This window comes from Dromaius novaehollandiae, chromosome 8 (genome assembly GCF_036370855.1).
Source record: "Dromaius novaehollandiae isolate bDroNov1 chromosome 8, bDroNov1.hap1, whole genome shotgun sequence".
NCBI lineage: Eukaryota > Metazoa > Chordata > Aves > Casuariiformes > Dromaiidae > Dromaius > Dromaius novaehollandiae.
The window spans coordinates 23214802-23242626 of record NC_088105.1 but is presented as its reverse complement, the minus strand read 5'-3'; the positions used below and the strand labels follow the sequence as shown (position 1 = coordinate 23242626).

The 27825-nt window shown below is 37.8% G+C and overlaps 1 protein-coding gene and 1 long non-coding RNA gene across 2 annotated transcripts in view; one reads left to right on the top strand and one right to left on the bottom strand.

Annotated features, from left to right (window-relative positions):
• The window catches only part of LOC135329113 (uncharacterized), a 30210-nt gene extending 14892 nt beyond the window's left edge, over nucleotides 1–15318 (bottom strand). The window contains exons 1-2 of the long non-coding RNA XR_010390330.1: nucleotides 15223–15318; nucleotides 225–308 (exon numbers count right to left, since the gene is read on the bottom strand). This is a non-coding gene — a long non-coding RNA (uncharacterized LOC135329113). The remainder of the gene's footprint in view (nucleotides 1–224; nucleotides 309–15222) is intronic.
• On the top strand, nucleotides 119–26916 carry BRDT (bromodomain testis associated). Its single transcript, XM_064516418.1, has 19 exons — nucleotides 119–310; nucleotides 3011–3148; nucleotides 3869–3998; nucleotides 6084–6259; nucleotides 7339–7710; nucleotides 8745–8873; nucleotides 9071–9259; nucleotides 10706–10890; nucleotides 10964–11256; nucleotides 11334–11447; nucleotides 13257–13388; nucleotides 14511–14578; nucleotides 15655–15850; nucleotides 16657–16769; nucleotides 18080–18224; nucleotides 22241–22308; nucleotides 23531–23733; nucleotides 25843–26005; nucleotides 26720–26916. The coding sequence occupies exons 1-19, from the start codon at nucleotides 119–121 to the stop codon at nucleotides 26786–26788; spliced, it is 3075 nt and encodes a 1024-aa protein (XP_064372488.1). The 3' UTR covers nucleotides 26789–26916.
• The last annotated feature ends 909 nt before the right edge of the window (nucleotides 26917–27825 follow it).

Sequence of the window (27825 nt, the reverse complement as noted above, 5' to 3'; positions counted from 1 at the left end):
ACAAACAGCATTAGATCTAGACACCTTAACTTAATAGCGTGGTTTTTTTTTTTTTTTTGCCTCAGGTTAGATGTATAATGAAGATCTTGGAACAAGTGGCTACATAAACTTGCTGAAGATGTCTGTTCCAAAACAACAGCATTCTATCATTGTTAACCCTCCTCCACCTGAATATATAAATAACAAAAGTAGTGGTTGTCAAACAAACCAACTTCAGTACTTACAGAGGGTGGTCATGAAAGCCATGTGGAGACACAACTTTTCCTGGCCATTTCATCTGCCTGTAGATGCAGCAGCACTGAATCTTCCTGTAAGAACATTTTTGGTATTGTATTGAAGTATTAGTATGTAAAATACCACAAGACTGGTGAATTACTGTTGGTTTAAAAGATAAACTCTACAGATCAAGGAAGACTGCTTTGCACATGAACTGCTTGTGTTAATCCAAGGATTTTCAGTTATGTTCACATTATTTTCCAGTCACTGGAAGGGTATAAAAGCAGTAGCTAGAGAATATGGTTTAAACCTATAAACTAAATGAATGGACAACATAGACTGTGCTTTGCTTCTATTAATGACTCTTGAGGAAAGCTAAGTATTATCTGGATATACTTGTGTGCATTATCTCCAAGCATATATCAAGAATATTTACTTTCTTCTACCCCGAAAAGTATCAGTACTTTAAAGCCAAAAAGCTTGTCACAGAATAGTTGGATTTGGAAAAGATCTCTGGAGATAATCTGGTCCAGCAGAGGATGGTTGCATTCCACTGACCTCAAGGGTATAGGCCTGTTGTGGCCCATGTGTGTCCCTATGGGCATGCTGTGCCACCCTGCTTCCCTCTATAGATTTAATGAGATTACAGGGCAGAGCTCTTCAAGAAAACTACTTTCTCTGGTGCATTTCAAATGCTGTATCTTTGTTCCTTTGCTTTTTGATCTAAGATTGTTGTATGTAAGCACTCTTACTGCTTCTTCAGGGATACTTAGATGTAGGAAGCACAGGAGTTTCTCAATTTTCCTTTTTGAGTTTCTAGAGGTTAATATTCTGTCTCTGCTTCCTTCTACCTCCCTGCTGGTTTATTCATTTTCACTAATCTTTAGAGCTACAGATTTTTTTCCCCTCTCCCTTATCACTTTTTTAAATGGGAGAGGGGTCAACTCTATTGGTGACAAATACTTTGTGATGGAAAAGCAGAGTTGGTTGATCCTAAGGTGAACAGGCAAATCTTGATCTGGTTTGATACACAGAAGTAATTACACTTGTAATTGGTCTTTTTTTTTTTTAATGTCGAAGATACTTTGACCTCTTAGTCTGAAATTTCTAGAGGAATTACATGCCTCTGCAAAAACAGGAAAGAACAAGAAGGTACCACAGTGGTAGAACATCCTTCTAGGAAATACAAGGTTCTTGTACACCTGAATTTTGTCCCTGCTCAGTATTGCCTTGTTTATTTTACAATTTAATTATAACAGTGCAAAAGTATGACTTCATAACACACTCCTGTACTGAACATAATGTCTTATGACAAATTGTCTTAATCGGGTATTGTCAAACTTGAGTTTGATTACCCCAGCTTTTTCAGTCAAATTTAAAAAAGAAAAAAAAGTTATTTATGGAGTGGTATTTCAAATAATCTGGAAGATGCTGCTTTTGGTACATGAGTAAAAAGGTGTTAAAATCATGGCATATTTCCTTCAATTCTTTTTTCCAGCCTAAGCAAGCCTATTAGTTCTCTCCCAAAACTTTCACAAGACTAATTCTACCAGATCACTGGTTCTATTTAGACTAGACAAAACTCTATCTGGATCTGTTTCTCATGACAAACTCAATCGGTCAGGTTCTCCAAAAGCCCTGTCAAGGTCACTGTCTTCCTACATCTTCCTCTCACCCCCTTTCTTGGAATGAACTGTCACTTAAGGTTAATATTAAAGGTCATTTAGTCAGAATAGTGGCAAAAATTGCAGCTAGCCTCAGGCCAGTTCTGCCTCTTTGGATTTCTGAGGCAGCCAGTAACGTTGCTAAAGGTACGTATTTTAGTTCTAACCTTTAGCAATCAACAAAAACTTCTGGCTTCGTGGCAAGAAGTTTAGATGTCTTTGTACTTTCTCTGCTTCTCCCTTCCACATGTTAGATGTAGAATGGACAGATTTGACTACTAGCTGTGTTTATTTAAGTTTTCCTACTGGTGTTCTGATTGAACTCAAACATTCTACACTCATGATGTATTTAGTTTTTTTAATTTCACTAAAACAGATTTTTCTTTAGGACAGCTTCTGAAGGCTTTTCATTAATTGGTAGTAACCTCATAAAACTACTATGTGTATGCAAACTTATCAGCGGTGATATTCATGTTCTGATTATTAAATTCACTAGCAGGAATGAGCACAGTGTCCTGAATCTGGCTTTAAGCAATGCTACTAAGATAATATAATAGTTCATGATGCCTTTCAACCATCTTACTGCCTCATTACTAGATATATAACCTGGTGGATGAAGTGTTAAATTGGCATCTGGGAGAACTTGGCTTTTTTTCCCATTTTTATCAGTGATTGAGTGACTCTATCTGTCTTTGGCTCTCTCCCCCTGTCCCATTCTGTAAGATGGAGTGCTACATCAGGTAAACTGCCTTGAGTTTAGCAAAAGGGAAGTACATATACTTCTCATAAGCACTACTATCAGTATAGCTAGTATAGCTCTAGATCATATTGTCAAAAAAAAAAAAAAAAAAAAAAACCAAAAAACTCTTTAGGGCTTTGAACGTCCTGTTGGAGAATGTTGTAGGAAAGGACAAGGATAAAATGCAAGGTGGAGAGTTCCTGAATGTGCTGAACTTCTATGGTACCTATAACTATAATGAAAAGTCTTCCTTTAAAATATTCCTTGCAATATAACACAGTTCTCATCTCTTGCAATTTAACAAGTTTTCATAACTACATCTGTAAGCATCTTCATGTCCAAGTATTTTTACAGCATTTCTTGTATTATTAACATTCTTTCAAAACCACAGGATTATTACAGTATCATAAAGAAACCCATGGATTTGAGCACAATTAAAAAGCGTCTGGAGCATAATTACTACACAAAAGCTGCAGAATGCATTGAAGACTTTAAAACTATGTTCTTGAACTGCTATATATATAATAAGGTATGTGAAACACAACAGCACCCTTTTATTGATAATCAATTATATTGAACAATACAAGCAAGTAGTTATTGCAATCAGCACAAAATTAGTCGATGTCTTTGAAATTTTTGAAAATGAGTATCTTTGAAAAAGGGGGGCTTGGTTGCTAGAACTGACAGAAGATACATATGCAAGTCTGAGCCTGCTGTTCAGCAAATGAACACATAGGCTTCTCTGCATAAAGATTCTGCCTGAAAAAAAAACTCTAGGTTTGTTACACAGCTTATGAACAGCACGGCGTAATTGCTATACAAGTTTAAGGCCCACTATTATAAATCCTGCTCCACTCCTCCAATAAGTTTGATAGACTAACCTAATTCAAAATTAACTGCTCTCTGTGCTTGGATGCTTTTGTTGGCTGTGCTTTACCACTTTGAGTATTAACATCTTTCTTCAGAAACTGAGAATGAATAAGCTCTGTCTTCCTTTTCCTTTAACGTGAGAAATATATGTGGATATGCGAAGAAGCAGGATTGTGCAAGGGGAAAAGTGGTCTATTTTGATTATGAAGCTACTTGTAATTGAGTGAGTGTGGGCTGAGGGGGCCTTAGGTCCTCCTGTGGTCCTGGTGGCTTGTTCTAATTGTCGGAGCAGGAGTCTACAGATTGGTTAGTTGAAAAAGCAAGACTTTGCTATTACAGCTTCTCATGTACTCTGAACATTACTGACTATATTTTGCAGCCAGGTGATGACATTGTGTTTATGGCACAAGAACTAGAAAAAGTGTTTTTGCAGAAAATAGCACAAATGCCACCAGAAGAAAGAACAGTGATTCTCAACAAAGGGAAGAGAAAAGGAAAGAAGGCAGAAGGTAAGGACTAAATTACATGCAGAATTGCTAATATATATTAAATAACTAAAGGCTGGGAATGTAATTCTCCACAGCTTGCTACAGCTTAGCCCTGGAGTAGTCAGGATGCTCTCACAAGACTTCATTTCTCCCAGAACATATCAGACAAGCAAAAACACTGCTACAATGCTTTAGGTTCAGTGCAGCCATAATATTTCTACAGGTACTGACTAAATTTTGTTATTTTTTACTTATGAGCTTAACTAAGACGGAAAAAAGAAAAACAGAATTAACAATTCCATTACTAGTGTTACAGCACAGTTCCATAGGCAAACTTCTGGTGAAATGTAGCTTTTGCCTGTAAGAAGGAACATTCAGTCAAGACTCCTCAAACTTGCAAGGGAATATCACATTAGCAGCTTCAAGCTACACTAGGAAGTCTAATTATAAGGGGCCAGGAGATTAGCTTCCACCTGTTACTCATCATGGACTTCTATGCTTTTTTTTATTGCTTTCATAATTTGTTTCACTACCCTGAAAGCTGTTACACTTCTACAAAGTGCTCATTTTGTCTCTAATCAAACTACTGTCATATTGCTTTAGAAACATCTAATTTATCAACACTGGCTGACAAATACATATTTCTAATGATATAAGTAAGACTGTTTACTGCAATGCTTCTATACCCTGATACCTTTTATTGATTGCTTTCTGACATATGTGGAGCACTGATCTTAGCTTCACTTTATAGAAGCTCTTATATAGCTAAGCAGCTCTTCAGGGTCTCCTGGTGACTTTGTTGCTCTCCCCTCAGTGCACTTTGTGGTGTGATTGTTTTGAGAGGGAGTGCTGCTCCTCAAATATACATTGAGAAGGAAATTAGACATCTATCAAACTATAATACTATTTTGAATTTCAAAAACTATCAGCAACAAGGACAATCTGGTAGATCGTGCCATCTATAGAAAGGCATAGGAAAAGCAGTTGGATAACTCTGTTCTTGTGTACAAATTTTTTTTGGGGGGGGGGAGGAAGAAGAGGATGCTCAGCTGGCTTCCTGCTCTGACTAGTGTACTTTAAAGTGAGGCTACTAGTAAAATCTCAAGCATTTCATCGCTTTGGCAAGAGTGTTGGTTGAACAGATAGAGGTAACTCCCCAAAAAACTTTCTTGTTGAGAAGTGTTGGAAGCTGAATTAACTTCTAGATCTTGAGTGATTACAACCATCTGAGATGCATTCATAACACAATCTTCCTGGTATTAAAGCTGTTTATGTCCCTTTGTATACACAAATGTGCAACTTGTACAAATTTTGAAATATTGTCAGTACTCCATGGATTTAATAGCAGAGTATAGTGCTGTGATCAAAGAAAAACTCCTTGTTTTGCAGACTGACTTTTTAAGCAGATCTATACATAGGGCCTGTTTCCCTGAAACTGACAACTGATTTTCATTTTGGAGAATGTCCTGCTGTTGCTTAGGGTTATAATATTAGCTAATAGGCTTGAACATCTATGAGAAATAAACAGGATGATTAAGAGCTGGAGAAGACCTTGACGGCTATCTAACCCACCTCACTGCTCAAAGGAACAACCACACACAGAAAAACATTGGTCTAAATTGTTCTTAAATTAGTGAATGAGTTCTGTAATACTTTAAGCAAGCTTAGGTACTCTTGCATATGTTAGAAATTTAACTGCGCTCAAACTCAAACGTTCTTGTTGCAGTTTGAACCCACTGCTGCTTAGCCTTCTTAAAGTATCTGTAGAGAATGACTTATTCTTTTCTTGGCAAAAACCTTTCCCAATTTGCCCAGTGAAGCATGATGTCTCTCTGATCTTCCCTCAGAGTTAATTCATAGCTTCCCTGAAGCAGAGCATCCATAACTCAGCACAGAACTCTAGCTGACACCCTAACGGTGTTGAGTAGGTAACAGAGCAGAACATATACAACTGCTTTGTTGTATACAACACTCTTGTTTGTATTTGTTTAGTTTGGTGGGGAGCAGGGGAAGAGGCTCTGACAATTGTTCAATTTGATCATGAAATAAATTGACTGCAACATTTAGGACATAACTGGAAAATTTTTGTTTTAAAATGGTAAGCAGAAGTTCAGCAGCCCAATCCTGGGACTTCTTCAACTAAACAAAACACAACTCAGAAACAAGCTGAAAGCAGTGAGCAGCCTCCAGTGATGACTCAAGAGCTACAGCAGGTTACACTAGCTCCTTCATCTACAGCTCACCTGACTGCTTTAATGCCAGCTGCAGTCCCTATAACAAAAGTAAGTCACCTCATAATAAGAAAGGTATTGAGATTATTGGCTCCTATGGTTTTACTGTTAGTGCCTGGAACAAGTATATTGCAAGACCTTTTCAAAACTTCTATTGTGATAGTAAGATCTGTTATAGATCTTCTGGGTTTCTGCTAAATAACTAGGGCAATACTACTAGTTCTACTACAGAAGCAGAGTTTGTGTTGATCACTTGGTGCATGTTCTTAAAAAAAAAAAAAAAAAGGGGGGGGGGGCCTAATGTTCACAAAGAAACAAAGTGAATTTGCAGATGGTAGTTCTTAAGTGTATTCCTACACTTCTACAGGCTTCACCTTTCAAGCCCTTTCCTTGAGGGTTAAACAATGTTTTTAGTAGTAAAATAAAGCTCTTTAAGGTCTACTTAACTTGTGTTTTCAATGTCAGTCAAACTCTTTGTTGCCAAAAATAACATGCTTGCTTAAACACTGTAAATAATCTAGAAAGGTGTTTGTAGCTCACAAAAATATAGGTAACTACCTGCAGTCTGATTTGTACATGAACATGTGCCATTTTATCTGATACACTTTTGCCTTGGTTTCATTTTATTTGTGCTCTTCCAGTTATGAATAGGCACATGCCAGTCTTCATTAAAGTGAGAGCATTCACTGGAAGAGAGTAAGGCATTGGTGAAAAAGCATGTTTTACCTATTCCAAGCCAAATACTGCCCAAACTAAAGAAAACTAAAAGATAAACCCTATACCTAAGACCTGCAACCAGGCTTAGAAACTAAGCTGCAGTCACTTTTTTCTGCCCTTCCCCTGATAGTAATCTTGTGCCAACTTTATAACCTACCAGCTTCCTGGAATCTTCTCATATGGCTTAAACTGACCACAGTCTGACCTAGAGTGCACCTTGTTCTTGCCTTTACCAGTCAGTGCCAAGCTCAACCTTAAATGTAATGCTCTGTAGGTTTGCAGTCTAAAGTTACTGAAATTCACATTTCACAGTTATGGTACTTTCTTAGATTTTTTTGCTTAGTTTCAAAGCTGACTGTTCTCTCACTGTTCTGGATACCTGTGTTCTAAATAACTGCAAAATCATCTTCTAGGCTAAAAAAGGTGTGAAAAGGAAGGCTGACACTACAACTCCTACTACTTCAATATTCACAGCAAGCAGTGAATCTTCTGTAACATGTAATGAAAGAAAAGCTGTTAAAACTTGCAGAGGAGAAAATGAATGTATGATACCAAATAAGCTTCTGAAGAAGGTCTTGCCAGATTCTCAACAGTCACCTAAAATTCTTAAAAAGGTTCAGTTATCAGAACAGCTAAAACATTGTAATGAGATCCTTAAAGAAATGTTTTCAAAGAAGCATGCAGCATATGCATGGCCCTTCTTAAAACCTGTGGATATTGCATCCTTCTCCCTTGGTGAGAACCAAGGGACCACTAAATGCCCTATGGACCTGGGAACCATTAAAGTAAGTGTGTTTTGTAGGGGATTGGGATGTGTGTGCTTGCCTCTAACTTTTGTATTAAGTGGGTTTTAATATTGTTAGCTGAAAAGGTGTCATGAAAGCTGCTTCTCCTTTGAAAGAGATAATGGGCATGGAAACGATATACACTTATACCTTTATTAAAGTTCTAAGCCACAGCTTATTGTCTTTAATTCGTGTTGTGACTATGTGTGTAGTGGCTAATCTATTTGCTGAACATGTTGATAAAAGCACTAACAGGAATTACCCTTCTGCATGAAGCACTTCCAAGCAAGCTGCTAACAAAACATGCTAAATATCTTTCAGTCTGTCTGCACAATGCTATTTTTCCATTTAAAAAGGGCAATTCTGCGATGTCAACTTCTGCTTCAGTCAGAATTTGTTATCCTTGGTGAAATGCCCTGGAACCTTAAGCATCAAATACTTACAAGCCACCCTTTCCCTGTGCCTGTAAAAAGGGACCCTTCTAGATGGAGATATTAGTGGCCAGTGCTTTGCAAACAGTGGGCACATCTGTCTAGCGTTGAACTAGCTAGCCAAATTAAGACCTATCTTGTGGGGAGAGTTGAATAGTCTATTATTAGCTTAAACTGGCCTGCACAGTATAAAGACCACTCCCCAAATTCTAGCCAATTATTTTGACTCCAAAATAGTTATGGAGAAGGCTTTGTACAAATATGCTTAGAATCAAACAAGTAGCTAGCACCTGACCAAATATAATCAGCTGAACCTTTTTTGTCTTGATCTGAAAAAGAGCTGAAAAGTAGTACTACAAAGTCCTTACAGCAAGTATGGTTAACAAACTGTTCAAAAGGGGAAATTCTAGTATTTTGTTAAAGGGTGGAAGGAGAAGAAGCAAGTCTTTCTGTGGTGGCTCTTATTTTCTATGCTGAAGCAAGCTACTTTTAATGCTAGATGTTAATTCTTGTTCCTTCTCTATTTTACTGCTGGTTCATGATGATATCCTCTAGCTCTAAAGTTAGAAATCCTAAATGCACATTCACTTTCTTTCCCCATAGAAGAAAATGGATAACTCTGAATATAAAGATACACAAGAATTTGCCACAGATGTTAGACTAATGTTCATGAGCTGCTACAAACATAATTCTCCAGACCATGAAGTAGTTGCTATGGCAAGAAAGCTTCAGGTGAGTTATCGTGCAAGTCAGACTGAAAACAGGGTAGGAGATTCCCTTGTGGTCATATGCCCTGATACGGCATCTACTGATGTTACCAACTATTATGTTGCTGTGTATTTCTAGAAAGCAAGCAGTGACTTCATAATCTTTCAGACCTGAAAAATGTGCTAATCTCTTCACTATTCCTGAACTCTTCCTATCTTTAGGATGTTTTTGAGATGCATTTTGCCAAAATTCCTGATGAACCTGTTGCAAGTGTTCCTCTGTCACAGCCCATAAGAGAAATGACAAAGGCTTATTCCAGTGAGAGCAGCAGTGATGAATCTTCAGAAGAAAAATCATCTGAAGACTCTGAAAATGAAAGAACAATGTACCTTGCAAAGCTTCAGGAGCAGGTAAGCAATAGTACTCAGACATGCATGACAGTTGTAATCTATCTCTGATAGTGCCACTTGTAATTCTCCATCTGAAGGCTTAGCATCAAAGGTTGTTATTTAAAAAAGTCCACAAGACTAGAATTTTTTTAACATAGCTTTGGTTCCGGTTTGGAAACATGTCCAAACATCATCTGCAAGTGAACATTCTCTTAGCAAATACAAACTATCTACTGGCTTAAAGATCTTCAAAGAAACTTCATTTCCCATGCCCAGTGGGGGTGTGTTTGCCTCTCCTTAAAGATCTGACGGCACTAGGATTCTCCATACAACTCCAAAATGCAGAGGAGGTGGAAAGGTGAGGAAAGCAAGATTTCTTGCTTGCTTATTCCAGATTTGAGTGAATCATGGGTCTGGTACTCCTGCCTAACCTCTCCTCAATGAGGCCCACAAACTTTTTTAAAGCAAAAGTAAAACCACATTGACATAGGATGACAACAGCATCCAGGTACTTCACATGCAATCTAGTGATTTGGGCTTCTAACAGTGCCACTTGCTTCAAATTGAAGCGCTCCATTCTTATGTTCAGTCTTTCAAAGCATGCTAGCTCCATTGAGTAGTTCTGAAGTCCTGAGTTCTCTCGTTAGAGAGCTCAATATGAAGTAAAACAGAACAGATTTCATGCTAATGCTGATAGTATGGCTGTGCTTCATTGGCTAATAGTGGGATGATACTTGCTTCTATTTGAACATAATGCTTTAACTTGCTTACGTATCTAATCTAGGGAGGAAATTTGCATTTGTTCTGCAAGTCAAATGAGGAACAGTTTAGTTTTCAGTATTTGTCAGAGTAGTATATACATTATGAATTTATGAATACAGGCCTGCCTAACAACTAAAATATTACAAGACAGCCTTAGCAATAGCTAAGCAAAAGCACTTTAATGTGGTTGAATTAGAATCCTTTCTGTCCCTCTTCCTTCTAATTTCTATGGAGTTTAAACAAACCTGTGTTAGCTTTTTCTCCAAAGCTGTATTAATCTCTCCCAACTAGCCATTTCATACCACACAATATCTTAGATTTATGGGCTGAAGATGTAAAAGAGCAGTCCCACTAGCCTGGTTCAGTAGTTTTGTTAGAGCACTTATGCTTCCCAAGTGCCTGAAATTAGAGAAGCTTGCTGGACACTCCTACAGTCATTCTAGTGTTTTAACCTTCACAGGATGTTAGAAGACATATGCTGAGAACTACTTTAGAAATGCCTCTTAAAACAAGCAGCCTTACAGCTTCTGAAGACCTAGTCTGTCTGACTAATCTATATGACAGTAAGATGCTTGGAAAACAAACATCCTATTAATAATCATTCAGATGCCATAAATATCCCACGATATCTAAGACCAGTTTATTGTTCCTGTTACACTGCCTACGGGACTTAGGGTTTTTTGTTGTCATTGTCACTTTCAACAGCTTAAAGCTGTGCACCAGCAGTTGCAGGCTTTGACCCGAACATCCTTACCTAGACTGAAAAAGAAAGGAAAAGCTAAAAGAGAAAAAAAGAAGAACAAGGAAAAAGCTAAGATAAAAAGCCTGATTCAAAAGAAGAAAAATCTAAAACACAAGAAGAAATCTAAGAAAAAGCTGTCTTTAAACATGTAAGTGTGGGGGACTTGCTTGGGTGTCAAATTATTTTAAATTGCTGTTACCACAGTAAACTTTTTCTCGCAGTCAATCAAAGAAAACCATGCAGCATGTGGTGTTGGCACATAAGTCAGAAGATGAAGACGGTGCCAAGCCTATGAATTATGATGAAAAAAGGCAGTTGAGTTTGGACATAAATAAACTCCCTGGAGATAAGCTTGGGAAAGTAGTCCATATAATACAGTCAAGAGAACCTTCACTGAGGAACTCTAACCCTGACGAGATAGAAATAGACTTTGAAACTTTAAAGGCTTCAACACTCAGAGAACTAGAGAAATACGTGGCAACTTGTTTGAGGAAGAGACCAAGAAAGCAGCGTGGTATGTATGTAGCATAAATGATGCTTGAAAACGTAATCTGCTCTGTTTGGCTGCGTTAACTTTTATTTCACATGCAGCTAAAAAAACAACAAAGTCGAAAGAACAACTTAATTTTGAGAAGAAACAAGAGCTAGAGAAGAGACTACTGGATGTCAATGGTCAGCTAAACCCAAAGAAGCAAGACTTCAAATGTAATGTGACTCTTACTTTTACTAATTTGCAGTACAAATAGCTTAAAATGGGATTATCTTCTTGGGCCTGTTTTCTGTTATCCATCTGGGGAATTTCTCCTCAGAATACTTGAGGTATTAAGCTTCCACTGCTAGTCTTTAGACTCTTTGTATGTTAAATCAACTGGTATACCAGCAGCAACTTTGTTCAGTTACTCTTCTTGCCTCAGACCTTTTCCTTATTCTTGTGCCTAATCCTTTATTAAAATGACAAATGATAGCTTTGTCATTTCTGTAGTATAAGACAAGATATAGTGATGGGAGTGGTGAAGTCCATGTTGTCTGGCATCCTGTATCTGATAGCCAATAGTTAGTAGAGACATCCAGTTGAAGAGTGACATCCTTATCACTAATCCCATTCTTCTGGATTAGATAGTCAAAACCTGGCTAGGCACTTTCAAGTGCTACTTCCCCCAACCTCCCCCACTATGGACTGAATGTATCTACCAGAGCTGTTTGCTGGCACAAGTTTAGCAATACCTGCACCTTTTAACATTTTATTTGATCAGTTTATCATTCCTTAGACTATCAGTTTGCTTTGATCTCTTCAGAGCTCAAGTGACATGATAATTCTGGGGAGCTTTTGAAACTGAACCTCTTGCCTTATGCTGACATAAACACAGCACAGTTCAAAAAACCCCCACAGTCTATGTACCTGGTTTGCAATTCACTTTGTGGCTTGTGGAGACCAAAGAATAACAAACTCTAGTCATACTTGGTTAGCTCCTAGTCTCACTACTGCTTTTACGCTAGCAACAGTTCTGCCTAAAGCTGTGTTGCCTTAGGCTTAATGAATTGCACTAGGAAAAGCAACCTGGTTGTCCAGGCTTCTCAATAGCAGAGACAGCAATTCAGTACATGTAAGTGCAGCTGATGCTAATGTCACAGGTGGATATCTTCAAAAAACTAGTGAGTGCCATTATTGCCCTTCATTGGGTATCTAATAAGCTCCTATGTGAAACAAGTCAGCTGAAATGATAGAAGTAGCCCTGCAAGATGTAGGCTTGCATCAAGCATAAGCTCAGGCAAGCCTTTGTCTGGTGTATATGGTGGCTGGAAAACATCCTAGAAAGAAAAGCTGCAAGAAGCAGCTAAATCAATTGCTAAGAATATGTTGTGGGGGAGGAAGCAGGATAGAGAATCTTTACAACTGGTATTTAGCTTACAGCCTTCCTTACTAACAAGAAGGTATGTTTAAGTGACTTGTGTCCAGGGAAACAAATATACCTGTGGCTTTTCATTTTCAAAACTTCATCAGAGCAACACATTTTAAACGTTTGACTGCAGAATCACTAAATTCTAAGTTAAATCAACCCTGCAGAGGCAAAATAGTCAGATGGTGGGGAGGTGGCAAAAGATGACATCCTGCAGTACATATGGCTCAGGAAAGAGGAGAGTTGGCTATAGACAAAGACTTCAGCATGCAAGTCTGGGAGCAGCAACAAGCAGAGAAACAACCTCTTAGCAGCTGGAAGACTTCTTGTGAAAACTGTGCTTGACCTGGTCTGAAGGCAAGTCAGATCCTAATTTACCTTAGGACTGTGTATGTGAGTTCCTCTTTGGATATTTCACTCATACAGCTATCTTGCAGTTAGTAAATCTCCCTCCTCTATAAAGGTCTCCATTTAACTGCTAAAAGGACAGTGGACAGGGGCATGGCAGAGGTCTAGGAACCATATGGCAGCACAGCCCTAACAGGGTAGATCTAGTCTTGTATGTTAAAACTGCTCTACTGCTGAGTATTCTGAATTTTTCCTTTTTATCTTGTAGTTGAAAATAATGCTGAGCCCAGCATTGGACCAAGCCAACTGAGCGACAGCAGCAACAGCAGCAGCTCCTCGGACTCTGGCAGCAGTACTAGCAGTGCTTCTAGCTCTTCAGATAGTAGCGACTCTGAATCGGGTTAGATAATGTCCTTTCATGGCTGTGCGGGCAAAATGTCTGCCTTCTGACTTACTGTGTCTGCTTGTTCCAAATGCTTACCAAGAATTTCAGTCATCCTTATGGGCTTACTTGATAGCCCAGTTGGGCTGAAGGCCTAATTCCAGTGCTATTAAATGTCTTGAAACTGAGTTTAAAAAAAAAAAAAAAATTAATCATGAAACATCTGCTTTCTTTAATTTATCAACAAGCAACTTAGGAAACAAAATCTGCTAGTAAGAAGTCTGTGTATCTAATCTGGAGACTTGGCTATCAGCCTATAGCTTACCTATGTTTTCATGATTTTTTTTTTTTTTGAAAACTTTTTTTTTTAAATCTTCTGGTCTGCAATCTGAGAGGAGCCTTAAACATTAAATGGATTTTTCAGAAAGAAATTATCAGGAATGTTTTAGATGAGATTCCTTTTTAAATATTTGAGACTTCTATACATCAAAAACCCTGGATTGACTCCATTCAGATTCTAGAAGCTGTAACTCAAATGGTGGAAAAGAATGTTTGGTGCGATGCTACAAATGGCTGTAGCCCTTGTGGGTAAGGTTTCATCCCTAAGACTGGGGATGAAAATATCAACAGCACTGACTGTAGGCCCAAACACTATCCTGGGAAGAGAGGCTGCTTGTGGTGTGTCAAGCTTGTTCAAGGGACACTACAGTGCTTCACTATTCAGATACCAGAAAGATGCTTCTCTCTGTGCAGAATCTTTTAGTCTTCTGTGACAGGATATATCTGCCAAACATGAGGGCTACAATGTAGATGTGTCTGAGGTAACAGTCTAAGGTGAAACAAATCCTATGGTTAGCCATGTGCAGTATGGGGAAGCAAGCACAGTAATGTTGATGGTAGCAAAGATCTTGATCCTGCAGGAATCTGCAAATGGCCTCTTTGTATACCCTGGGAGTAGTTCTCTATGTACATCAAGCTAAAGAAGTCAAAGTATTCAGGATAAGAATGTTCCTTTCTCTGTGAGACTTGTCTCTCTAGGTACAACTGCAACTCACACACTGTATGTGTGAATAATGCAACATATGCGGATGCTTCCCCCATCCCACCCACCTCTTTCTGCCCACCTTGCTTTATTTGCAGTTACTGAAACACGCTCAAAACAGAACAGAACCAGGCAGAATTCTCCAATTTCTATGGAACAAGCTAAGGTAAACTGTTTGGAATGGATATAACCCTTTTGCCCTAACCAAAGTTATTTGTTCAATAAAATAGCTTTGGAGATGACAAACCACTTTTGTCAACAGGAAATAATGAATGTAGCTTGAACACTGCTTGTACTGTAGATGACTTACATGGAGATGTAAAATCTGCTGCTTGTTCAAAGTAGCTTGTGTAGCTTCATAGAAACTGATGGACTAGGAGAATTCCCGAGGTTCTTACCTCTTCTAGATATCCTGGTAGTTCAGTGTTGGGTGAAGGAGAAGGGAGAGGACAAGAGGAGAATGCTTTCAAAAAAGAAGTACAGAAATGACCTAATAAACAATGCAAACACCACTAAGTCACTTTTTCCTCTAACTATGATATTATTATGAGCAATAGCAAAGTCTTATGTAGAAATGGTGTTTAATGCCTCTCAGGTCAAATTGCTCTATTCCTGTGAACACAGTGGGTGTTAATTCTTGTCAGGGTTATGTCTTTTATGTTTTCCCTTAAAGTTAGGAGGGATGGAGAGTCCTCAGACTGCAAAGCAAGATCGCCTTCATTCTTCTTTCAGTAGACTAATTTCACTTTAAATGAAAAAGTATCAAAACTTTACCTTGATACAGGAAACCAGGTTGTAAGGTTAACTTACTATCTCTATTCAGCAGCTCCTTCTGCATCTTTATAAACAAAAGCTGAGGAGAGGAATTACACAAGATACAGTTCTGCCAGAAATCTCAACCTCTGCAATGACAGAATAACAACAAAACCTTAAGAAAGCAAGATACAGGAGTTAAGCTTCAGCTTGATCAGTTAAAACAATCCTTAACTGACTTCCTGAGTAGCAACAAACATAATACTTCATAACAAAATGCGGTGTGAGGTTTTGACTGAATTCTGTGTATATTGGACCAAGGTAGCATGTCTTACCTTGTGGGGTTTCATCTAGTCATCTAAATCCTTAAAAACACTAGTCTAGTCTTACAGTACAAGCTCTGTAGTGCAAATGGTGGTTGAGCAGGGGGATGGGATCAAATTGCTATTAAAAAATCTGACTATATTAATTACTGACATTTCTTTCTAGAGAATACCATTGTCTTTACAGAGGACGAACTGCAGTGCTGTTCCGCAAGCACGGCCTGCACCTTCTCTTACTAGTAGCTTGCAAAATCAAGGATCATCTGAAATACAGCAGCCATTTCCCAGTGTACTACAGAGGTTTCAGCCTTTACAGAGTAGATCACTTAAATCATCAGAACAAACCACCCAGTCTCCCACAGGTAAAATCATTATGGCAAGAAACATGGCTATTTTTTTTTTTAGTGAACTTTGAGGAAAGAAGGGCTGGGAGAACTAAAGTTGATATTGCCCAAGAAGCTTATCTTCAGGTTTTTGGAGGTTATCTAGGTGGTAATGTTGAAATCTCTTTCAGAGCGTACTTTAAAAAGGGCATGATCGTAAATATGAAAAGTGTAAGCATTGAAGACTAGCTGGGACTTCAGACTACTGGGGCACTTTTTGTGGAGCAGAATAGTATTAAAATAGCGTGCTGTTCATGCTCACTCAGTAAAGGGAGGCAGCAATTGGAGATGAGATGGAGAACGATGTCTTAATGAACCTAGGGCTAGAGGAAATGCTGAACACCCTAGGGCTGGAGTTAGATGTTTAAACCTGCTACCACCACCCTCAAGTCCACGTCCAAAATCCCTGTTAACTGAATTTAAGGCTTGGCACCATAGACCTTCTGATTTGTTCACTGTTATGTAGACTTACATCAAATATAAGTTGTTTACAAACATGATCAAGAAGTAGCTACTCCTTTTCCTCTCTTTTTTCCCTGCATCTTAAAAGGCCTAATAACTTTAGACACTTCAGAGTTATTGGTAGAAGACAGCTTGAGCTGGTAGCTGATTAACTACCTGAGAAACTAATTAAGAACTAATTAAAAATAAGTCTCCTAGCAGATCTAGGATACACATCTTCATATCTAGTTATTCTGTAGTTTTAAACACTGACCTAATTTTGAGATGTTGTAAGACTGCCCTGTGTTTGATAGGAGAAGTCATACATTTCCCTTTTTTCCCAGGTATAATCACAGCTTTATCTGCTCTGCATGATGCTCCAGTCCAGCAAATGCCTCAGAGTACTCCAAGGACAAATCAGCCTCTTGTCACCCCATGTACTCATGCCGTTTCAGAGGTGAATACATAGTTCTCTCCAATGGATTCATCTCAAATAGCCTTTTTTTCAAGTATATACTTGCTCCTTTAAATATGATCTGATATTGTAGCACTCTTGGCTTCAGCTTGACACAATGAAGGCCACTTTAGTTTTATAACAAATCACTCATCTATAACCCCACTAACAAAGTGATTCTTATTACCTTTTAATAGGGTATGAATTCATCTCCTGTTGGCCACAACACAAAAGGGAAGAGTTTGGCTGATGAATATATCACATTTATAATGCAGTATAAAATGTTTTGCTTCTCACTTCAGTGCTATAGCTTAGACTGCTGTAACTCTTGCAGAAATATAGGCCAGAAGCCCACCCTGTAAGCCAGCAGTTGTGCAAAAGGGTGATAGGCAACTTATATTACTATATGTTCTCAAGCTCAGCAATATAGTGAAGACTCTAGAGGCTAGCTCTTGATAAGAAGTGTGTTGCTCTCTTGCTGTTCCTAAAGAATGGAAACTGAGGCTTTTGGGGGCATAGATATGAGGTTATGAAATATTTACCCACAGACCATTTCTCTATCAAGCTGTTCTTGGAGAGTGCCCTGGTTAGAAGGGTCTCTGTGCTAGACTCAAAGGAAGTTATTGATGTTGCAGCAGCAGCATAGTATTTTCTCTCTTGGGATGTATAACTACCTTTCTAGGCATGTTTTTTAAATATAGTTCCTTCAGCCAAGACTTGATGGGTTTTATTTTCCAAAATGGGTAGAAACCACCTCTTCTCCTGGGTCTGTGAGTACAAAAATGTATCCTTCAGAACAAAGGAAAAGAACTCACCCCTATCCACTTGCACACACCTTCCAAGGTATCAAGTAGTACACACCATGAGACTCAGGTTTGCAATCTATTCCCTAGTTTAAGGGCTATTCTACTACATAATCTTCTCCAGGAAAAAAAGGTACCACTAAACTAAGGTAATTCAGGTGTTCTTCACTCTAATCCATAAGCCACAGTGGGGCAACTGGCTTTACAACAGTAAGAGCCAAATTCTAATATGTTGCACCACGTAAGGGTTAAAGAGCTTATCAGTTTCTCACTCTACCACCTTCAACACTTGTTATCTCAGAGCAGTTCATGCTCCTAGATTCAAGGTGTTAATATATGAACTTGCTTTGGCTCTCATAAACATGAATGAAATCCAATACTTCTCTGGTGTTTATATAAGCTAGAACTGCAACAATTAACTGTTTTAAATGCTTAATACTGCTACTGTATAATGAAAATCCACATGTTAAGCATTTAAGAGTATATTTTAAAATCTAATTTCCCTTCTAGGTGTCTGATACAATTTCCCAGGTTGATACTGCCCATTGGACTAAACAAGCTGAGAAAACAGTAATAAATCCAGACAAATCAAGTAAACCTCAAAACAAGGACAGTGAGAGAACTGCTGACTCAAAACCCATAAGTCAAGAACGAAGTATGTACTGTCATAAGTGTAACTGAGACCAGGGGTATAAAGTTAAAATGTATATGTGAACCTGAAGAAATAAAATGCTGAGCACTTGTACATTAATCAGTTTGCAAAATATTGTGTAGGGGGACACTTTTCCCTTGCTCTTTCCTCCTTTTTTTTTTTTTTCCTTGACTATTTGCTTGATTTTTTTTTTTTAAATATAAAGCTAAGTTAAATAGATACTTTGCTTTTGTTCTGCTTTAGAATATATAGAGCCAATGACTTCTTTTCATTTGAGGACTTAACTTCCTGAGTTTAAGACTAGGAGTAAGTAACCCAGTCTCCAAGGAAGCTTGGGAGAACTCATGCTCCAATCTGTTATGTAGAATTTGGCTGGGCTTTAAAATGTTTTAATGCTGAAGCTCCATAGCACTCTTCCCCCAGGGAGCTTATTTTGTGTGTATTGAGTTACCACCTCTGGCTCTTGGAGGTGACAAGGATCTGCCAGAATAAAGGAATGTCAAACAGTTCTTCATCATGGAACAAACTGATAAAACTCATTGATCTTGTAGTTATTACAATAAAGAAAACAGGTAGTGGCTAGGGCACTGTAATATTGTGCTTCCGTAATATTGTTGTACTTTAGTAAGTCACCATGCATAAGGTACTTTTCTAAAAGGAGCTTGCTGGAAACTTGGAAACACTACTTAGAGCAGCCCAGAGACTGGAGTAATCCATATGGAGAAGGGGATTTGAAAAAGGTTCCCTGAAAGCTATGTTCCATGCAGGGATGCATCAGACTTCATGCATATTTCAAACTAAAGATTTCCAAGATGGAGATGTGATCATCCATGCTGCTAGTGGCCTACTAGTTTCTAGAGGGGAAGAACCAAGTGTTATCAGACGTAATGCTTTTCTTTCTTCCTCTTAGCCTTAGCTCTCCAAGCTACCTGCATGTGGTTGAACAGGGGATGGAACAGGCTTCTGAAAACCTGATTAAACTTAAAGGCACAGCTTTATCACCTAACTCTAACTTGCCAAAGAATAATGCTGGATCATCAACTCTAAAAAGGAAGACTTAGTTCTCCACTGCTTTATTTAGTATTTGCATGCTCTTAACACACCTGTCCATACACACTGCTGATCCCTTTTTTTAGGCTTGTAGCAGCTGGAGCTGGTACCCATTTTCAATGGATTCAGCAACTGATCTTCATTAACAATGTTTTTAGGCCTTTTGCACTTTGAATTCCTGCCCTATATACCAGATGACTTAACTGCATCAAGATCCTGGTGTTGTCTGAATGTGTTAAAGGACTAGGAAAATTAACAGGAAGTCAAATTAATTGTTTAATGTTTGTAGTTGTTTTTTTTCCTAAAGTTATTGGGAAAGTTTTCTCCCTTCTACACCTGTTTACTGTTTAGGCTCTATTCTTCATAACTTTCTACTCCTAATCTTCATTTAATCTGCACTGTCCTGTTATTTTCCCCCACCCCCCTCTTCAATTCTGCCTGTGCAGAGAACAGTAAGGGGGCTTCAAACTCCAGTATGGGAATTACCTAATGATGACTTTCTGCCTTTAAGTAACTTAACCTCAGTATTATGTTGTATCATACTGTTTTGTGAGTGTAGTTATCTGCCCCCTTCCACAATATAGTAATGCTTGATTGTTCCTGTTGTGATGCATGTCCTAGCTGTGCTCAGTGTTATCCTAGGAGTGTCCTTCTACCATTAGCTCCTCCTGTCGAAAACTGGAAGGAGAAAAGAACAAACTTGCAGGGTTTGTTTGTAGTTTTGGGTGGTTTTTTGTTTGTATTTTTTCTTTAAACAATAATATCAAAAACTGCCAGTCTGGAACTATTGTATGGCCTCAAATCTGTTGATAAAAAGTGCAGAGTGGTTAGTATTATATGCATCTATTTAGATAAAATCAGGGAACTAACTCTAGTTTGGTCTGGATACTTAAATCACTTGAATTTTGTAAAGAATCCTACTGTCTCAGGCATTTTTATGAAGTTACCTACGTCCCTAAAACAAGAGGTTTTTTTGATTTTAGGCTTGCGACACCTCTGATACTACGGGTGCAGGCTTGGTGCTGCATATTGCTGAATTCAGTACTGGCTTGTTAAAAAGCTTAACTTGTGAAATAAACTGGTAATTACAACCTTCCTTTCAGATTAAGAAATAAAGTTTTCAGTGAAAGCTTCTGTAAGGGCTGGTATTACTATAAGTGATACCCTAGCCACTGTTTTGAAGCTCACGGCTGCAAAGGCTTTTGTCACAAAGCCTCTAGGTTTCTGTTACGTCTAGATCTTTAAACAGATGTGACTATGAACCTAGGCTTGCTTCACGTGAATCTTCTTGGCAGGTACAACAGGTCTACTGAAACTTGCTGGAATAACAGACTGATCAAAATGATATTAACAGGGGGACAGACATGTTCTAGGTATGAAGTTCTTGCTCTGTTTTGGAGTATTCAGTGTTGCTGTGACAGGTTTCTTATTTGAAGATCATAGTTGCCTGTATGAGGAAAAATGATCGGGGAAAGAGATGCCTATTGTATTAAGACAACCACCTTAATACACCAGTTCTCCACTCTAGAGAAGAATAACTCTCTGAAAACAGAATTTGACCAAGATGGATGTATTTTGTTTAACCTGGACCTGGAATCTATGAGGAGAATGGAAGCATCAGGATGTGGAACCCTCACCAATGGGACTATAGAGGTCTTCCAACCTATTTTACTACTTTGCATAGTAAAAGCCCTCCTGCTCACTTGTAATTATACTATCTCAGAAACAACTGCAGAGAATGGGGAGACAGGTGATATTCTTGTCTGAGTTTTGGAGGCTGTGGGTCTTTCTGCAAATCCTGCTTACAACAAGCTTAAGAGTTTGAAATGCTGCTTTCAGCATTCTGGATTCAAACATCTAAACTTTATCATTTGGGTGTTTAAAAAAAACAAAACTCTGTTATTTTTGGTTTCTTATTACTCCTTTACTTTAAAAACAAACAAAACAAACTCAAACTGCAATAGAAGATCATTGTTATATGACACAAAATAATGTGTGTTGTGCTTACACCTGGTTCTAAAATGGTGGCTTTTTCAGAGTATGTCTAGACTTTCATCTCAGAGGGCCTTTAGAAAAGGATTATACTAAAGTAATGCGTGAGGTACAAATTCAATACATGGCTATTGCTAACTGTGTGGTATTTTTGCAAATTCATAATATTGCAAAAGTCTGTTTTCAGGCCTACCCTAATGACTAACAAAATGCACCAGTTCCTGCATTTGAAAAATTGTGGGGTTTTGTTCTTTTTTTTTTTTTTTTTTTTTTTTTTGTCTTAAAAACTTTGGCAAAAGCACATTTTAGATGGAACAGTAAGGTTGCAGTAACACAGCATATCAGAACTGTTCATCTGAATTTAGTATTATGAAAATAGTAGTTTTAGTTTGCCTGCGTAAATGGCTTTCCTCCTCCCTTGTAATAAATGGACCACAGCACAAAGTATTTATGCATCCTGTAGGCTAGTAGAAACGCAGTGATGAGCTTTTACTGACTGACCCACTTGTTTTAAAAAAGTGGAAATAGGCAGACTAGAAAGCTTTAGGCAGAATGAGTTTACATGATGAATGAGAGATTACTAAGTAATGCTGGAAACAAAACGGAAGTGTGCTAGGTGGGAAGGAGACAGGAAGTAAGTAACATACAAGGTGCTGCAGTGGAAGACTTTCTGCCAAAATGATTTGGATGTTTTGCTGGGAGCCCTCCTAGAACCGGGAGTTAATTTCCCATCTAGACTTAACGATTCCTGGAATTGTTACTGGCAAGAACTGTAAAGAAGCTCTTCGGTTCAACTTAAGCTAGGAAACGTACCTGTGTTCGAGAGTATTTCTGCCATTAAAAAAAAAAAAAAAAAAATACCTGCAGTGTAAATCCTTAAGCTAATTTTTAGAATGACTAAACATATCACTTCAATTTGAGGTAACAGTCCATAAAAATCTACACATCACTGAATTTTTTTTCTTTCCTTCCATCAGGTCATTCTGACACACCTCATGATGGTAAAAACACACTAGAGCCAAAATCTCAAGTTCTTCCTAAAAAGGTAAGAGTATTGCCCAAGTTCTGTTTGAGGAGAAGAATCTGGATATAGGCCCACTAGGCTCAAAAGTTCCCTACCATGGCTGGTTCTCTATAAATCCCATCTCTTATGACTTAAATATTTAGTACCTGATAGGTCTTTGGCTTTGTCATAACCTGTACATCTTTCCCTCTCATTTGCAGTGCAAAAATATCTGAGCTCTATTTCTGAAGATAAATGATATACAGGATTAATTTAAAATTAGTATATCTGTATTATGTCATTAATATTGCTTCTCTGATCCAGTTTTCATGTTCAAACTACTAGCACACCTTTATATAGTTTTAATTTTCAAGTTATTAGTATGTTCGACCCTTTATCTTGCTGATCCAGTAACAAAAATAATGGATAGCATGTCCTTACAGAGTAGTGGTGACATATAATCTTGGGTGCTGTTGAAAAACCTGTACTGAAAAAGGACCACATGCTTTTCCTGTGGCCTTATCATTATGACTTGAAAGTTTTTTAATGAAAAACTTGTATACAATCTGGATTAAAGTGCTTCTAGAATTTTTCTTAAGGCATTTAGCTTTCAGAAAGCTATTAACTTGAATTCAACTCCAAAAATATGCATTTCCTTCATATGTTTGGATCAAATTCCAAAGATTATTTTTCCTCAGTCAAGTTCTCAAAGCATGTGAATTTCTGCTAGAAAGTAATACTTCTGGAGAATACCAGTTTTATGCTGTCCTGTGAAGGAAAGGTTAATGGGGAAAAAAAACCACACACTTATTTAAAACAAACAACCCATGAGTCTACTATAAAGCTATTGTTATATAAGGAATCTTCATATAAATGGGAGTTCTTGGCATTAAAATATTGCAAATGCTCCTTGCATAAGTGCAGTCTTGTGAATTCATGCTTTCAGGAATTAAAGTGAGTAGATGGGACCATGGAGATAAGGCATTGGGTAAAAAACAATAGCTACAAATGCTAATAAGTGCAAGCAATTTTTCCAAGGAATCTCAAAGCTGATAAGAAAACATATTGAAGCCTGATTAGATTGCTGTATTTGCACTAATATTCTATTGAAATAAACTGTTGCAAATATTCTTAAGCAGATCCAATCAAAACAACACTGTACTAACAAAAGAACTAAGCGCACAATGGATGAGGGAGGAAAAAGTCCTTAATTGTTGCAGACTATTTTTGCCCCCCCCCCCCCTTTTTTTCTCCTTCCCTTCAGGGCACAGGAATTAAGAATATAGATTCCTGGGTAAGCTTATGTAAAAAGATGATGCTTCCACCTCCAATAAAAACATCTGTCGAGAGCTTCAAACAGTTCAAGAAAGCTGCACTAGAAAAGAGGAGTGAGCAAGCACAGCAGTTAACAAGGTCACTGGTGCAAGCTGAAAGGGAACTGCAAAACCTTCCTCAAGGAAAAGAGAGGTTTGTAACCAGATATCTTTAAACACTATTCCATTTTTTGCCTGTTTCGATTATGTGCAGGGTCAACCATCTGGATAGTTAAATGGTTTTCTGGATTTGTTTTTGCTTAAAAATGGAAAAAAATTACCTCAGACTGCTCATGCAGCCTTAGGCTACTGATGCAGTATAATTCATCAACGCTTATGTATCATTATCCATCATGTGAGGCACAGTCAGCTTTATGAACTGATAATGCTATTATTTAAAGTTGTATAATAAATATGGCTGTAATAGGTAGTGTCACAGTTGAAGAAACATCTGGCTAGTGACTATGCTGGAGCACTAGTGTGATGCTCCACGTTTGCACTCAGAATATCCTATAAGAAATTAAATTTACTAACACAGCTCTCTTTCAGTAATGACTGGCTGAAAAATCTTCATGGAATTTGCTGTGTATTTGAGGGATACTTGATTAGTCAAAGGAGAAGGAAAATCAACAGCTTTTGAATTAATAAATACCTTAAGCATGTGTTGCTTACCCTAAAAAAGATTGTTACTGGTTGGCTAGCTATTCAGAAATGAGTGGATCAGATCAGATAACAGCCATATGTCAGATACCTACTTGAAGGGCGTGAAAAAGGCTGTATCACTCTGAGCACAACTGTACTGGTGTTCTCTGCATTGGCATAAAAAAATGTATTAAGCTACTGCCATGGTATTCATCACCAGTAATTTGTAGCTACTGTTTAAATAGCTGTTTTAGTGAGTAACCACATGTGTATCCCAGTCTGAGGTCTATTATGCTGAGTGGTGTAAGTGACTGCCTACTAATTACTGCATTGCAGTAATAGCTTAGACAGCTGTGTGCTACCTTTTTGAAACTCTGCTTTCAGAAATATTTCCTCCTTCAGTACTTTTTCTTGTCTGTTTGGCCCTGTGGAGGGTAAGTCTAAGTCGGTTACTAAATTTTTCTGCTCTGTTATCCCATCGCTGGTGTCTTGGAATTGCTCACTAGTTTGGAGTGTGTTATCTTTGTAACTGGAGTATTTGAGAAAGACTTAGGAGTAAGTTCTTTGTTCAGAGTGTATAGCAAAGAGTCAGGGCACCTCCAGTGGCTATTGGTTTCCATGAGGAGGAAATTCATCCAAGCCTATGAGCTGCATCACTGTATCCCGCTCTGAGATGGACAAACGTTTGGACCTCTGAGGACCTGTCAGACTTTCTGAGGAGCTGGAATTCCTCCACAGTAGCATCCCTGCTCTAAATTCTAAAGAATTTAGAATTCTAAAGAATAAAGAATTTAGGAACCCCACTGTTTCACACTCGGATGGTCAACCTGGAATACTGCAAAACATACAAATAATTTTGGCTTTTGAGGTTTTGTTTAAAGTCCTCTCTGTCCTAAAGGAACCAATGTGTACTTGAAGGCACCTTGCATCAGCACTCCTGCTTCAGTGCAACTTATGCCTAAAAACGATAAGAGCAGTCTCAGCTGACAGTGCCAGTGCTTTTGCTCCTAGCATGTAACCAGTATGCTATCAATTCTAGGCAGCTGTCAAAACTAATGGTTCTTCTGACTTTTCTTTTCTTTCTTTATGGCCTCACAGTTGCTCTCTTTTGTCTTCTATAAATATTTCTCTGTAAGCCCCTAGATGCTAAAGATTGATTGGTGGATGAGATTACTTTCTGTTAAGATAATCTCTCCATCATTCTCTAATGCAAGAGAAGCATCTATGGGATAAGTCATTAGTGATGCTTGCCTGAAGTTTGTAAAGTCTAACTCAAATAACTAATTGAAAAGGTGGAATATGGACACACAACATCACTGGCCAACTTACCAGAGGCTTAAGTGCATATATCTTGCAAGGAATGTGATTTCAATACAAGTTTTGTGTAGTGTATACAAATCCTATGTGTATAGAATGGAACATGGGGAATCTTATCTTCCTGCAGTGTAAAAACTGCATGCATGTACTTCTTGCAAAAGGAAATTATGATGAATCAACATATAAAATGGCACCATGCTTTGAGTACTATGTGCTGATTTCTGTGCAGAATTCTGTTCAGGTGCAAACATCTGTTAGGAAGAAAAAGAATCATCGATTTTTACCCTACACTACTTTTTTTAAGGGTCCATGAAGGGGCAGAATTGGAAGACATGGCATTGAATGTTTTTGAGGCCCAAAAAGAAGAGTATAAAAGCAAACAATTGCCAGAAGCTCAACAACACACACTTGTTCAAGACCGTAACTTGGCTAGAAAAATGGAACAAGAACGTAGGAGGAAAGAAGCAGTAAGTTGCTGGCTTTCCAGCTAATTTTGTTTCATTTTTAATAGAAAAGAAAACATGCTAGCTCAGGTACTTATTTTGAAGGACCTGAACAATTGTAAACAGAACTACGCTAACTGAAAAGTTAGTCCTGAAAATGAAATAGGTCTTCAGGTGGTGCAACATGAAAAGTTATCTACTTGGTCCTATTATTCCCATCAGCTTAGAATAACTGCCTGGTAAAATCAAATTTTAAAGTGGGGTTCCTGGTCTCTGAATAACTTCAAACCTGAAGTTTTGCAAGTGGTCCATCTTCTCCCATGTATTGCATGTTAATAAAAGTACTACTTATTGTCCTGGTCTGAAACACCAAAACTGAGCCTTTTAAAATATCTTACTGGTTTTATTGGTATCAATAAAGAATACTCTTTAGTCATTACTACTTCCTAGATTAAGTGTGTGTGTTTTTTAATTCATAACATTGTACAACTGAATGCAAGAACTGCAGTGTGATAAAGATCACACTGGATTCAGTAAGGTCTCCTGAAGCTTTCATTCTGTTCAGCTGTTTTCAGAAAGGACTTAAACAACATGCATGTGCAAGCTTGTAGTGACAGACAAAGTTTTGGGGAAGAAGGATTTCAGTTTTTTAGATCTTTATAGTCTTTCTGTATTTGACCTGCACGGTATTCATTACACCTGACTGCTCTGAAAATATATTAATTTGCTTTCTTACAGATGACTTGTACAATTGATATGAATTTGCAGAGTGATATTATGGCAACTTTTGAAGAAAATCTTGAATGAAAGCTGTAGTTCATGCAGAACTTTGACACTACTACAAACTGTACAACTTCAAAAATGTACTGGTTATAAGTTTAAACAATACCACTTTAAAAAGTGCGTAACTTGCTTACAGTGCTTAATATTAAAAGCTTATGGATACTTGAAGGATTTGTTGCTTGTTTATAACATGAGATCTATTTGTTGTTAGGCAGTGGAGCATAGTTTTTCTGATTACTGTTTTGTATGTCAAATATAGGAGAAAACATTAGTAGCTTGATTTTTAATTTAAAACTTGTTTTAAAATCAATTATTTTTCAGATATACTTGAGAATTTCTTATATTGAGTATAGCTGGTTCTTGGCTTTGACTCTGTTAAGTTATAATATATTCAATATGCACCTATAAAACTACTCTAAACCAAGGTCTCATCAATTATGTGATTATTATTAAAATGATCACTATCTTACAACATACTTGTACAAAATCTAGGCTGTGCCAAAAGACCTTTATAATAATTTCTGCAGGGTCTATACCTGCAAAATATATTATTTGTAATTGGGAAATAACACTTCCTGGAACTCTCATTTCAGCAACACATCCACCTCATTTGCAAACTCTGTGCTTGCCTGTCCTTTAAGACACAGGCATGTGGATCTTCAGTTTAATGTACTCTGCCAATGTAACGTGTGGGTAAGTGTGCATCCATGTTTGTCAGACATTTCTAATTATCTACAGAAAGAAATTAACCTGCTTCTGGCTCAAGTTTGAAAGGATATAAAGCCAATGAAAGACCCTAATGTTGGAATACTTGGCTGAAGCAGAAACTGGAGTGTAAGAGACCTCTATTCTTGCTGATTACACATAGCTAGCTCACATTAAGTATAGGAATAATAAAACATCTATACAGATTTTTTTCTATTGCTATATATAAGCATTTATGCCAATACAACTTGTGAGTATGGATGCAATTAAGCCAGCAGTGGTGTATTTACCCACTGACAGCTTGTGCTTAAGCAGGTCCTCAAGTTTAGGGTCAGAGGAACATCTAAAGTTGCTTG